Below are 14,074 nucleotides of genomic sequence, written 5' to 3' on the forward strand. Positions count from 1 at the left end.
AAAAACCCACAAGAAGTGAATTGTTATGATCTATAGCTGAAGGAAGAGAATACAACCACCTCCATCTTACTCACAGTATAAAGATCCTGTATTCGTGTATTTAGTCCCTCATGAACTTCTTTTCGTTCTTCAACAGTACTGGGGTAGGGGTAAACATGGCAGTGATAACTAGGAAACAATTAAAACATATTTTGCACTTATTAGATGAAGCAACTTTTAAAGTTAAAAGTAAACATTCCTTTACCACACAAGTCTTGTAAAACAAGGAGGCAAGTGAGCATTCTTCATCTTTTAGATGGATAGGTAAGTTCTTAAGCACTTACTTATGTGCAAGGCATTGTACTAAATGCTTGCAATACTAATGCAAACAAAAAGGGAAGACAATTCCTACCTTCCTTGTCCTCTCAGTATAAATTCCCATTATTGATCTCAATAGTTTCAAATTATGTCAAATTTATCAAACTGTCACAGACCAGGAATAACAGTAGGTATCTTCTACTAGAAACAGTGACAAAGGCAAAAAGAAATCTCCTTTTCCCTCTGTGTGTGTATGTATGAAACCATTTAAAATAGCACATTTTATAGTAACAAAAAACTAGAAGCAAAGTGGATGCTCAGCCTTAGAAAAAGACTGAATCAGGGGCAGCTAGGTGGCACAGTAGATAAGAGTCCCAGCTCTGAAGGCAGAAAAAGCTGAGTGCAAATCTGGTCTCAGACACTTAACACTTCCTAGCTGTGTGACCCTGGACAAGTCACTTAACCCCAATTGCCTTGGGGGGAGGGAGAACAGAATGAAAAAGACTGAACTAATATGTGGTCTGTAAGAATAAAAGGAATACTAATTCATTGCAAACAAACATAACAATAATGTAAGTTCAGAGAAACTTGGGAGAAATTGTATGAACTGACAATGCTCAGAATAAGCAAAACAGTCAACGACATACACAATGATCACAATAATGTAAAAGAAAACAACACTAAAAGATTTCAGAACCCTGATCAATGGCAGTGACTTTGGAGGACTGAGAGTGTGCCTACTACCTCTTGGGAAGGAGTCACTTATAGGGGGGATTGAAGTGCCATGTTCAGACACAGCCAAGGGTTTACCTAGCAAGAGAGGGAGGAAAGAGAGAGAGATCATTTCAGGTAATAATGATGTTACAAAAAGAACATCAATAAAAACATTTTTTTTAAACTACAAGGGAACCACCAGCACCAAGTCCTGTGTAACATTACTGACTGAGCAGGTAGCTCTCTTCCTCTCTTCAATGCAGAAGTGGGGAATTACAGCATGGAATGCTATATATATTGTTCTAAATAGGTGATGTGTTTGGTTTTATTCGACTGCTTTTTCTCCTCTTTTAAAATCTATGTAACAAGAACAGCACAAAAAGAGGGTCAGGGAATATATTAATAAATGAATGTACAAGATAGACAGACACCACACAGAGGGGAAAAGATGGAAGCTAAAATACTTGACACAGGAAACTTCTGGTCCCAGGGTACTACACTTTAGTTCCTCCTCCCTCCTGTCACTCAACCTCTTCCTGAGGACACCACACACACACTGCCTGAACCACACATCCAAAAAGAATCCAGGGGTAGCTAGATGGCCCAGTGGATAGAACAATGGTCTGGAATCAGGAGGACCTGAGTTCAATTCTGACCTCAGAAACTTATTAGCTGCATGATCTTGGGCAAGTCACATAACCCCAACTGCCTCCCAAAAACAAAACCCCTAAGTTTATTATATTGATCCCTAGAAGATACTATTATTTATTTTCCAAAATTTTTCTACATGCAATATAACTGCCAATATGATCATAGAACTGAATTTCAGAATGGGCGATCTATGACATCACCTTTAATTTAGAAAAGAATCCAAGAGGTTCAAGTCCCTTTTGCAAGCATATGAGTTTTTAAACACCAACAACAGCATTCTAATTGAAGCTCTCAAGCTCCAAAGAGGATCCTGAGGTCCAAAGAATATAGGGCCAGGATTAGAAACTAGAACTTTTAGGCTGACGCTCTACAGTTCTAGTTGTTCTCCTTACGGTTCAGCAAAGTTATCCAGAACCTGCCCACAATGGTCACCTGGGGACAACCGTGAAATAGCTGGGTACCTACTGCAAAAGGAGAAGTGAAGACTTTCAGAATTTATAAAAAACACAGTTGGGGGCTGAGGGTTTGGTTGGTTTCTCTAAGAATTCTGCCAAAGTTCTTAGCAAAAGACTAAAATAGTTGCCTAAAAATAACAAATATTTGGATAAAGATGAGGTTATACAGAACAAAATGTCATAACTGTTATTTCTGTCCTATAACAATATAAATCTTTTTAAAAGAAAAAGATAAGCTTCAGTACATAGTTGACATAGTTCCTACTTTTAAATTATTCAAAATTATCAAACAATAAAAGATATTTAAAAATTCATTTTATGCTAAAATGTTGAAAAAGGCCACTTCACAAAGAATTATAAAGAATAATAAACAACGTGAACACATTATTTCTCTTACCAGTCACAAATCTTCTTAACTTTCTGGCCAATCTGATCACCCCAAAAGGATATTAAAAACACATACCATTTTGTGACATCTCCCTAATAAAGAAAGATAAGAATTATTCTTCCTTTTACTATAATATTTCACAGAATCTCAGTTCAAACATTACAACATTCTCACAGTTAATGTCAGAAATAAGTTTTGAAAAGAAAAGTCTTTGACAAACAGAAGAAATTAAGGAATTTCAACCTCCTTTTCACTGTGTACACACCATGTGAGATTTCTTTCAGAATATTGTAGGGTATAACATAAAAAAATACAAAAAAAAATTGTCTTTCTGCTGACTTCAACTCAATGCCTAAAAAGTTCTCCCAAAGGACCCAAGGAATTACCAAAATAAGAGCTCCAAATTGCTACCATTTTTTTAACTATTCTTTTTTAAGACACTACAGAGACTCTGAAGATCCAGTTGATATGAACCTGCAAGATCAGGATATGGAAAGGAAGGATTAATCTGGAGAGGCAGAGATACATGTAGAAATTTAGCTGATTCCAATGGAAACTAAGCAAACTAAATGAGAAAGAAAATAAAATTTCTGAAGAATTAGAAGGACAACAGCTTAGAAAAAATGGTAACCTTAGCCAAGTAATGGACTCGCTGAAAATAAAAACAGACCAAACATAAACCAACGAATAGATAGATACATATTAGAACAAAATCAAAAGATTGAAAAAATAGAAGAGAGTCTAAATAACAAAAACAGCTGACCTGGAAAACAGATCATGCAGAAAAGGAGAAAAAAAAATCACCAGCCTCCCTGAAATGTATGATAAAAAGAAAAGCCTGGACATTCTATTTCAAGAAATCATGAATGAAAACTCAATCTATAAGGATGAGAGGACAAACTGAAGAGAGAAAGAAATCCCAAAAGGAAAATCCTTAGAAATGTTACAGTCAAATCTAGGACTCCCATGCCAAAGAAAAAATACTTTTAAGCAGCCAGAAGGAAGCATTTAAAGTTTCCAAGAAGCAGTCAAGATCACACAAACTTGCCAACTTCTAGTAAAAATGAGGAAATCTTGCAATACAGTATTACAAAGTCAAAAATAGTATTACTTTACAGTAAGAAATAAGGTATCATCTCTTATAGAAAAAATAGGGCTTTCAAGAAAATAGAGAATTTTCAAGCATTTCTGATGAAAAGACCCAAGAAAAGAGTTGAGTAGGAACTCTGAAATACAAATACAAGAGTCCACAGAGACCAAGAGGAGGAATTTTATAAAAACAACTAAAAGGGGAAATAAGATGATGACGTGCTAACTAATATTCTAATAGTGGGAGAGGAAAACAAGTATCCCTCTAGAATCTTAATGTTCCCAAAGGACATTGAAGGAATTAAATTTAAAACAAAAAAAATTGGGGGAGGAGAAAATAATTCTGAGTTTTAAAATGGAAAAAGTAGAAAAAAAAAAAAAAAAAGGATTATATTAGTGAAGAAAGAAAAAACAAGAGAGTAAAACCTGCTATTTCCCATAACTGGGGCACTGAAAAGAGTAAATACATAAAGATGAAGGGGGAAGGGAAGTGAGGCTCAACTTACCCTCATTCTTAAATGAAAAAGACAAAAGAGGGTTGAACACAAGATATATAGATATAGAAATACACCAAATTCAACAGAGTTTAAACCGAGGATAGGAAAGCGAAAGAGGCTAAGAAGGAAAATAATACAGGGAGGGAATAGTCATAATAAAAATAAATTTCCTGATACTGAATAATGTATTAAAAAGTTAAATAAATAAATAAATAAAGCTAGGATCTAAGAGGATGTCCATCAATTAGAGAATAAACTGTGATATAAATATAATGAAATATTACTGCACTATAAAAAATGACCAAAAAAACTTTAGAGAACTCTGAATACTATTAATTGTTGCAGAGTAAAATCAACACAAGAATAATTTATACAAAGATATCAATGTTGTAATGAAATGAAATTTTGAAAAACTTCAAAGTATTAAGAACTTCAGATCAGTGTAATGACTAACCATACCCTCAAAGGACAGATGATGAAATATATTACCCATCTTCTGACTGAGAACTGATTCAAGGTGCAAAAAGAGGCACATGTACGCATGGGTGTGTGGCTATGTGATTTGTTTGGCCTTGAAAGCCTTCCATAAATTAGCCCAGTGCTAACTTTAATCTTCTTATACTTTACTCCATGACTCAGTATCATTGGCCCCTTGCTCCACCTAACTCCATCTCCTGCCTACAGACATTTTCATTGGCTGTGCTGCATGCACAGAATTTTCTCCGCCTTCATTTCTGTCTCCAGAATTTCCTGTTTTTCTTCAAGTCCCAGATAATATAGTACCAACCACAAGAAGTCTTTCCCAAATTCCCTTAATGCTAAATGCTAATGCTCCTTTCTATTGATTTTTTATTGTTCAGTTGTGTCCAATTCTTTGAGACTCCATTTGGGGTTTTCTCAGCAAAGAAACTGGAATGGTTTGCCAATTCTTTCTCCACTCTAGTGATTATCTCCAATTTATTTCTCTCTCTGTGTGTGTGCATGTGTGAGTGTATATGTGTGTGTGCATAAAAATAAAATTTTTACATAACTTTGCATGTTCTCTCTCCTCTTAGACTGTTAACTCCTTGCCAATAAGAACTATTTTTGCCTTTTATTCCCAGCACTTCGCAGGGTACCTGGCACAAAGCAGGTATTTATATATGCTTGTTAATTTGACCACGGATTTCTTTAGCTAAACTATTTATTTGTAACAGGAAAGTTTTTTTTCTTCTCTTTCCTTCTCTGAGCTTTTAAATTGAGGATAGAGAGAGGCTGAGGTAGAGAGAGAGAGATATTAGCAATAGTGGAAAAAAAAAAAAGGGCGGGGGGGGGGCAATGGTAATACTTTTTTTAAATCCATAAAACAAAAGGAAACAGACAGGCAAGATAGATTTTAAAGTAACATGAAATTATATACTTTTCTTTTAAAAAAAAGCAAGTGGTATGAAACAGAGATTCAAGATTTCATATGCAAATTTCTAAATGCCCCTGCTGTTTAAAGGGAAATGTTTTTTGGTGTTTAAGTTCAAAATAAATTTTTTTTTTAAATCATAATAAAGTAAAGTTGGACTAAATGGCCTCTAATGGCTCTTTTAATTCTAGACCTATGGACTCTTATGATGTGACTTTGAAAGGAGAAGGAAAACAATAAACCATTAAGGAAGAGAAAAGAGGCAGGCAAGTAAAAGGCAAATCTATTTATATAAAGTTCATGTAAGTCTCATCTTAAGAAATGTAGCCATTTAAATACTTGCATTTGAAAAATACAGACCCAAGAAAAGACAATCACAACATTCACTCACTGTCTCAGGATCTTCAAGGCACTCATCCAGTTCTGCATGAGTCACAATGGTATACCCTTTACAAACTCTCCACAACATTTTTTCAAATGCTTCAACTTTTGTTTGGTGAATTAAACCAGACACAAATCTAGGAAACAATACAGAATGATTACTTAACAAAATTGTTAAATTACATAACAAATAAACATGGACTATCAATGTCCCTGAACTATATAACATAACTTCAGCACTGGAAAAGTATTGTATGCCTATGGAACCACTGATGAAAGGGGGCCAGGTTCATTTTGCTAGTGTAAAGAATCAATCAGAGAAGCTCATTTCTTCAAGAGAACTTTGAGGTTCACCCTTCATGTATATATTCTACTTCAGAACTTTGTCATGGCTTGGTCAAGACCTTGTCAAATACAGGTCCAGTAACAGACCATCCATATCTATAATACCAAATAAAATATTTGTAAGATATTTTACTGATTAAGAAAGTGATAAAGAAAAAATTTTACAGGAAAAAGAAACATAAGAATTGCAAGACAAAAGAATGAAGGAGATTTTGTATTTCCAGATTCAAATTATACTATAATTATCTAAGTTTAATTAAAAAGTAGGTTAAAAGGTCAAACAGATTCTATCATCCAGATTTAGAACCAATGGCCTATTAGAAACTAGTGATGAATCCAATATCAAGAAAAGAAGTTGTTACACAATAATAAATAAAAAATAGTATCAGAGCTGCGGCTTATGACACCAAAATAAATTCCACTTAGATCAATGATTTAAACACAAAAAATATATCTAAAAATAAGAAAATAGTGGAATGTGATATTACAATTATGGTGAAGATAAAGATTCTTAGCTAATGGACAAACAAAAGAAATTACAGGAGACAAAATAAGAGTGTGGATATAAATATGTAAGAAAACTGATACCTTCTGATTTACTTTATTAAATGATAAAAAAGCAACAAAGTTTATTCAATTCAAATGAAATAAATGCATAAAATACTACAATGTTTTCTTATATTTGTTTCATTTAATTAGTTTTTAATCTGCTTTTTAATTTTTAAAATTTTTCTCAATATTTTATTTTTCCAAGTGCATGTAGATAGTTTTCGGCATTCATTTTTGTTTCTTTCCCAAATTCTTCTCCTTCCCTTCTTTCCCTCCCCCTGCTCCCAGACAGCAAACAATCTGATATAGGTTAATTGTCCTTTTTTAAAATCCTTTTTAAAAATATTTCCATTTAATCTTAACTTTTAAATGAGATTCAATTATTAGATAGAACCCATTTTCCCTTTACAAGAAATTTGAACCTAAGCACTACATACCCCAATTTTGCACCCAGTCTCTGCATACAGTTGTAATCCAACAAAGAATCCTTTTCTAAAGAAGGAAATTCTTCATAACTGGGTTCAAACTACAAAAAGACAGATAAGAATACCATTTACAGACATTTTAGTTAAGATTTTGTAAATAATAATAATAATAATAAAGGAATGGAGACAATGGACTTTTTTTTTCCACTGAAATGAACTTCCAGCATAAGAATTTCTTTCACTGATGCAGATCAGCAATCATCAGTTAACTTATAGCTAGGGAGTTGTTCTTTCTCCTTCAAATTACCTTGCATGGATTTTGTATAAACCTTGTCCGTATTACAGATGCAAATGTTGTTTCCTGTGATAGAAAGTTAAGCTCCTAAAGAAATGGTTTCATCTAAGTTTTTGTATCTCCAATACCTGGTCCAGGGCCCAATATACAGCAAGTACTTAAAATCCTTGCTGATTGATCTCAAGAAGTGATGTGACTTGGCCATACACACATAACCAGGAAAGTATGGATTGGTATAGCTTCACTTTAAGAACTGCAAAGAATCTTTCTTACATTAGTTCATTTGAGCTTCACAATAACCCTATGACAAAAGTATTATAGGAATTATCATCCTTATTTTACAGGTGAGGGAACTGAGACCTAGAGCACCTCAAAGATCTGAGGTCTATTTCCCTTGGAACTCGGCATCCTATCCATTATTACTATGCTGCCTCATCATGAAAACTACCTTATATCAGGATATCAAACAAGTTTTTAGAGTATCACAGAACATTTTAGGCTCAGCTGTACCTAAAACAACCCATTTTTGAGATACAACTCAGCAAGTCTGCTGAAAAAGTAAACGTTAACCAATCTTTTAACTTCATTAGGCCAATTGTAAAACAAAAAAAGGCAGATTTCAGTTTGTCATAACAATCCTCTGTTCATATTATTTTTACCCATAGTACTAAACTATTCTTCAATGAAAATGAAATCAGTTTAGAATATATGAATTTTTTAATAATGTCTGTGTATTTGCTACAAAAGACATAAAATAAGTATATGCACATGAAAATAAACTTTTTGGTATGAAATGGGATTCAATATGGCATTCAACTTAGCAAAAATTATGAGAATTAAATATCTAATATCTAGAAATAGATTTCCTCAAATGATATTTTGTTCTTCCTTTACATAGAGTAAATACATACTGGAAAAGTGGAAAAAAAAAAAAAAGAAAAGAAAAAAAGTTCATTTCAAATTTCAATTAAAATATACACTTTCTCAATTACTATGTTAACTAATGTCTACCCATCTTGCAAAATCTTGTTAAGTTTTTGTATTCTGAATTTGTCCTCTAAAAGAACATGTGCTACATTCTATAGAATCTGTGCCTGGTATTAAAGGTAAGCTCCAGAGTAAACAAGGACTGAATCACCCGGTCCAGAGCTTGGCATATGATGGGTACCCAATACTTGTTGAATTGTATTGAACTGAATTCAGTACCTCTATGTTCCTTTTAACAAAGGTTTTGGTCACTCTTAACATGTGCGTATACTCAATCAGCTCAAGTAGGTTTTTTCTCAGTTTTTCTTTGTTCTTGGTGACTTCTCTCAATTCAACCTCCAGTTTCTGCAATTGTTCCTAGAAATAAAAATGAAAATTAAGTTATTTAGATTTTTGAACAGCTCAGGTCTGACCATGTCACCCTTTCCCTGCCCTACTTAACCTTGCTCCTTCCTATCGTTACAGTTTTCTTAGATTTAGTCCCCTCCATTCTGTGCTTGATACATAGTAGGTGCATGGTATATAGGAAGTGTTTAATATGGATTTGTTGACTGTCTATGGAAATATTTCAGTCAGTAATTATTTCCTATTCACTTAATTAATGAAAATACTTTTTACTCTCATGAAGTCAGATCAGCTGACTGCTATTCTTCAGTATTCTGAATAACAGGATAACCAGTTGAACTTTGATCTCAAACTTCCTAATCATTTGTGGGGTTTTCCTTTCTATTGTTTCAAGTTATCAAGCTTAGAACGCACCTTCCTTTTTCAATTCTTCATATTTACTTATTTCTGATATTAATCAAAAACATAGTAAAAATCCTTTGAAAATGTTTAAGCAGTAAATTCTGGAAGAACAATTCAAAACAAATGCCTGAATTTACCTTGCATTCTTATTGACACAAACTTTCCTAGTAAATCTCCATCAGCATTCAATTATTACGAATGTCACACCAACCTATACTTTGGTTACAATATTCTTCCACATAATTATATAATTCACAAGTCATAAGATCATAGATCTGGAGTTTGAAGGGACCTCTGAGGTCAGCTAGGGCCACTCTCTCATTTTAAAGATGTAGAAACTGAGACCCTGGAAGATAAAGTGACTTGTCCAAAGTCAAACAAGCAAGTCATCAGTTTCAGAGGCAGGTTTAGTCTCAAAATCAGGCTGGTCCCAAGCTCTTTGCAGCATCCTACACTGACTGACACTCTTTCTGCAATCATACACTAGGGTTCCAATGACTTTCTTTAGACCTGACAAAATAAAGCAATCCCAGAAGTGACGATAATGATAACTACTTTCTAAGCAAATAAAGAACTGAGATATGATCCTCTGAATATTCAGGGAAGTCTGAAGTGGTGAAAGCATAAACCTAACAGCTAATAATGTACAGTTATGTATACACACACACACACATATTAAAAATTGCTTTTATATGTAATTGAAAATAAAAAACTTACTTAAGAATCTATAAAATTAAAAAGAAAATACTTTGGAAAAAAGTTGAAGTGTGCTTGATGGAAAAGGGAAAACTGGCCTATAATTAATATTTATCTTGATTAATGTATTAAATAATCAAATGAGTAAGAACTGACTAATGTAGTTTTCTAATTTATTATGGGATATGAAAAACTTAAGAGTTAAATTCAATAATCTTATTGGGAAAAAATTACCTGCATTTCCAAAACTTGTTTAAAAGGTGGGGCAGGAGGACTGGTATCTCCATCAGGAAGGGGAATATCAGCTTTTTTAATTTCTTGCACTAAATATGCTAAAGGAAGCAAAGAAATTTTGATCAAATTCAATATGTTTAAATTTACAAAAAACAATATTCACATGTTTAAGTGATAAATCAAAACATTTTTACACCCAAGCCTTCTTTCTTGAGCCAAAAAAAATCTAAATCATCAAAGGATGAATATCTTCCCCAGAATCCTATCAAATAGCCTGGTCCTATTTATAAGTCCAGAAAATAAACAGAGATAGCAATATGCATTCAGCAAAAGTGTGAGTCTGGTTACAAGTTAAATATCACTTTCCCCAAGGAAGGTTCCCAATCTCTCCTCTTTTTCCCTTCTCCTCCACCCATTGTGAATGACCTCTCCCACCTCAGACTCTTTTGGTACCCAAGGCTTAAAATGTTTTATAGGGTTACGTATTATCTTACATCAGAATTCTGTCTGTCACAATCCTCTACTTTAAGATTTCTTAAACTTTTTTCACTCGTGATCCATTTTAACCAAAGAAATTTTTACACACCTCTGGGTACGTAGATATATAAAATACAGATATAAATCAAATATTTACTGGTGATAAATCATAATTTCACGACCTCCACATTCAGTTACATTAAGCCACATGGGGTCATGACCTTCAGTTTAAGATTTGCTCTACTAGACCATGTACTTGATGAGGGCAGGCCACACCGACTCTCATGCATGTCAAAGGCCTCATCCCTAGCACAGCAAGTGCTGAAATCCTCAGTTTATCAGTACCTCCCAACAGATTCCAACAGAGCATATCATACCCATCCAACATACTGGACAATGCTAGTACCAAACTACTATTGTTAAAACATATATCCTAGTTTCTGTTAGCAGACCCTAAACATCAGAAGTGGAAGGCACATGTGCCACCAGCTGTAAGGTGGTTTGATTTAATGTTTTGTGAGGAAAGTATTTTGGAGAAGAGGCCTAGTCTGTTGTGACTGTTGAATGTGTCAAAACAGAAAGTTATCACTGCAGATCCGCTGCTGAGGAGCTATTCCCAGTAAAACTGTGAGGAAGTTCTGTGAACAGGAATCAAAGGGCAATGAAAACCCATGGCTGTCTAGAACTCATGGCTGTCTAGAACACTCTCAAAAACATCATGATGATGATAGATCTCTCCAATTCATCCCCTCAGCCTCCCTCTCGTCTCTGCCTTCATACAATTCTGAAGTTAAACAAGATGAAAACTTACCCAGTATTCGTTCAAGCTCTTCACACCGCTTCACCTCCCCAACAAATTTTCTCTGAAAAGCGCTTACATTTTGGTTGAGCTAAAGGGAAGAAGGAAAAAAATCTCATCAAACACCCAATAAGCATTCAATGCCTAGACTAAAGGAAAGTTCTCCCATCCCTCCAGGGCTATGCTATCAAAACCTCTAGAGAAAAATAACAGCAGCCACTCACATTAATATAGCACCTTGGATTTGAAGCAGTTCCTTACAAACATGTATAAGAACAGGAATGGAAATATTCAGATATGGGAAACATGGGGATCTGTCTGGCTTGCCTCTATGTATCTGTGAGAGTTCTCATTCCCCCATCGTTAAGGAGGGAGTGGGGTTACAGACAGGATGTGAAGAACATAATAAATGCTTGTTATTGGGGGGGGGGGGGGGGGGGAGGGAATTATGAAAAAAAAAAAAAAAAGACTAAGATAATATGGGATAAATGATAAGTGAGATTAGAGTCAAGAAAAACCTGACCACTAAGCACCCCCATGCATGAACACACAAAGCTTTGCTGACTATCACAACTTCTCTGAGTATCAGTGTTCTGACCCATAAGAACCTACCTTGTAGGGTATTGGAAGAATTGAATGAAAAGATATAATGCAAAATGCCTCCAAAGCTTACAGAGCTATAAACATTGGTTGCTTTTGATTTTTATCAGTGTGGTAAGGAATCAAAGTATGGAAAACTCCCAGTTAAATCAGAGCAACACTTCATGTGACTTCCCTGATTCCTAAGAAGGTAAGTGACTTAGCCATGGTCCCATCACTGTTATGGGATAGATCCATCAGACAGCCATCTACCCAAAACTTGTGAGTAGACATGCATCAGGCATAAAGTTACAAATGAGGATGCTGGAGTTCAGGGACTCTGGAACGTTAACATTAGTAATAAGAGCAATAATAGCTAGCCTTTTTATGGCACGTTTGCAAAATGCTTGAGAAATATCATCCCTGGGAGGCAGAAGTTATGCCTAATTGGCAGATGAGACAACTGAAGAAGGCAGTGTGGTGGTGACAGGCCCAGGCTTACCCAGATCTGAATTCGCAATCACACAATGCTAAATGACTTTTCCAAATTCATGCCAAAATTAAGGTTTGGATTCAGGATTTCAATAGAAGCCTTCTAACTCCAAAAGTCAGTGCTCTTCCCACTCTATCACACCCGCTGCCCTCTAATGAGGCAATGACTGAGCCAATAGAGCTATTTGTCTTACAGCAATAAAGAAAATACTTTCAGAAGCCAAAGTGCAAACAGAAATCAACACACTTCAAGGCTCTACACTTTATCAGTTTTTAAACTAACTTTCAATTCTACTTCTGCTATGATTCCTGACTTCACATTTGTTTTTTTTAAATTACACATGTTTAGGTAACTATTTCAGATCTCTGAATTCCTAAGACAATTTATTCTTTCAAAAGCAAAAGTATAAGAAGCAATTGCAGTCAGTGTTGTTTATCCAAAATGCTGCTTTTCACTGAGATATAGCCATACACCTTCAAATTCTATCCTGAAGCTAGCAGACTTTAACAAGAAAATATCATTCCTATTTTATGGTGAATCACAAAAAAAATATTTGGTGAAACTATTCCAGTATATTAGAGCTCAGTCATAAGACCATATATCTAGAGCTAGAAGGGGCCTTACAGGTCATATAGGACTTTTATCACTTTGTCTCTCTGACAACTTTAATTCTCAAGGTTTAATATCATGCATGAAAGGCAAGCAGGTTGTAGAAGTAGCTTTGTATATAACTATGAGCTAATATTATTATTATCCACAACTACTCTAATATTATAAAATTAATCCTGTTATGTTTGTTTTCTTAAAAGCACAGGCCTTTTTGCAGTATTTATCAACTTCAATTCAGTCTTCATGTTTGTAAATAGAAATGATCTATGACCCAAATTATATAATCTTGGATTTGGCTCTCAAGCTACTAATGCTTTTTCAAAGGCTATTATCATTTCACTGCCAAAATCTGAGTGAACAGGAGCAGTCTTTTGATGAATAAAATTCTAGTTCTAAAGAATATAAAACAGCTGTTTCCCAGCCTCCATCTCTGATTAACTGAATTTAAATCATTTGGTAAAACAATGAAATGAATTGGATATAAGCCCTCTGACATTTACAAAATTCTATCTAATGTCATAAAATTTTATAAATTCTATAAATATTTACAAAATTCAAACCTGTATGGAATAGAGAGAGAAGGTGAAGAACTTACAGGGATGTATGAATTCTTTTTCTGTATTTTATTTTCATTATTTCTGTGTTTCCCCTATGACCTGTATAATATGTGCAGGCTCATATCTACTTCAGCCTTGGCCAGCTAGAAACATATTTACTTAACTTGAGCTGATGACATTTATTGGTATTTGACATTTATCGATATTTAGTCTATTAGCTGGACCACTGTCTGCTTGATTAAGCCTAAAGGCCTGACTTTGTTTCCTTGAAATCAGGAGATTTTGGGGGAAACAGAAACCTTCCATTCCAATCTCCCCAAATAGGAACAACCAATTAGATGCCTCCCCCTCCCCTTCTCAATGCTCTCTTACTTGTGATGTAATTTCTTGTATAAAAGCTATGTATCTTTACTACTT

General features: G+C 34.5%; 1 protein-coding gene across 1 annotated transcript in view; it reads right to left on the reverse strand.

Moving 5' to 3' along the window:
- Positions 1 to 14,074, reverse strand: part of ATP6V0A2 (ATPase H+ transporting V0 subunit a2) — a 38,504-nt gene that overhangs the window by 21,606 nt on the left and 2,824 nt on the right. The window contains exons 2-8 of the mRNA XM_031948438.1: positions 11,432 to 11,510; positions 10,144 to 10,241; positions 8,686 to 8,823; positions 7,197 to 7,285; positions 5,876 to 6,002; positions 2,515 to 2,597; positions 75 to 168 (exon numbers count right to left, since the gene is read on the reverse strand). Coding sequence (XP_031804298.1) covers positions 75 to 168; positions 2,515 to 2,597; positions 5,876 to 6,002; positions 7,197 to 7,285; positions 8,686 to 8,823; positions 10,144 to 10,241; positions 11,432 to 11,510 — 708 coding nt within the window. The remainder of the gene's footprint in view (positions 1 to 74; positions 169 to 2,514; positions 2,598 to 5,875; positions 6,003 to 7,196; positions 7,286 to 8,685; positions 8,824 to 10,143; positions 10,242 to 11,431; positions 11,511 to 14,074) is intronic.

Source organism: Sarcophilus harrisii, chromosome 1, assembly GCF_902635505.1.
Source record: "Sarcophilus harrisii chromosome 1, mSarHar1.11, whole genome shotgun sequence".
Lineage (NCBI taxonomy): Eukaryota > Metazoa > Chordata > Mammalia > Dasyuromorphia > Dasyuridae > Sarcophilus > Sarcophilus harrisii.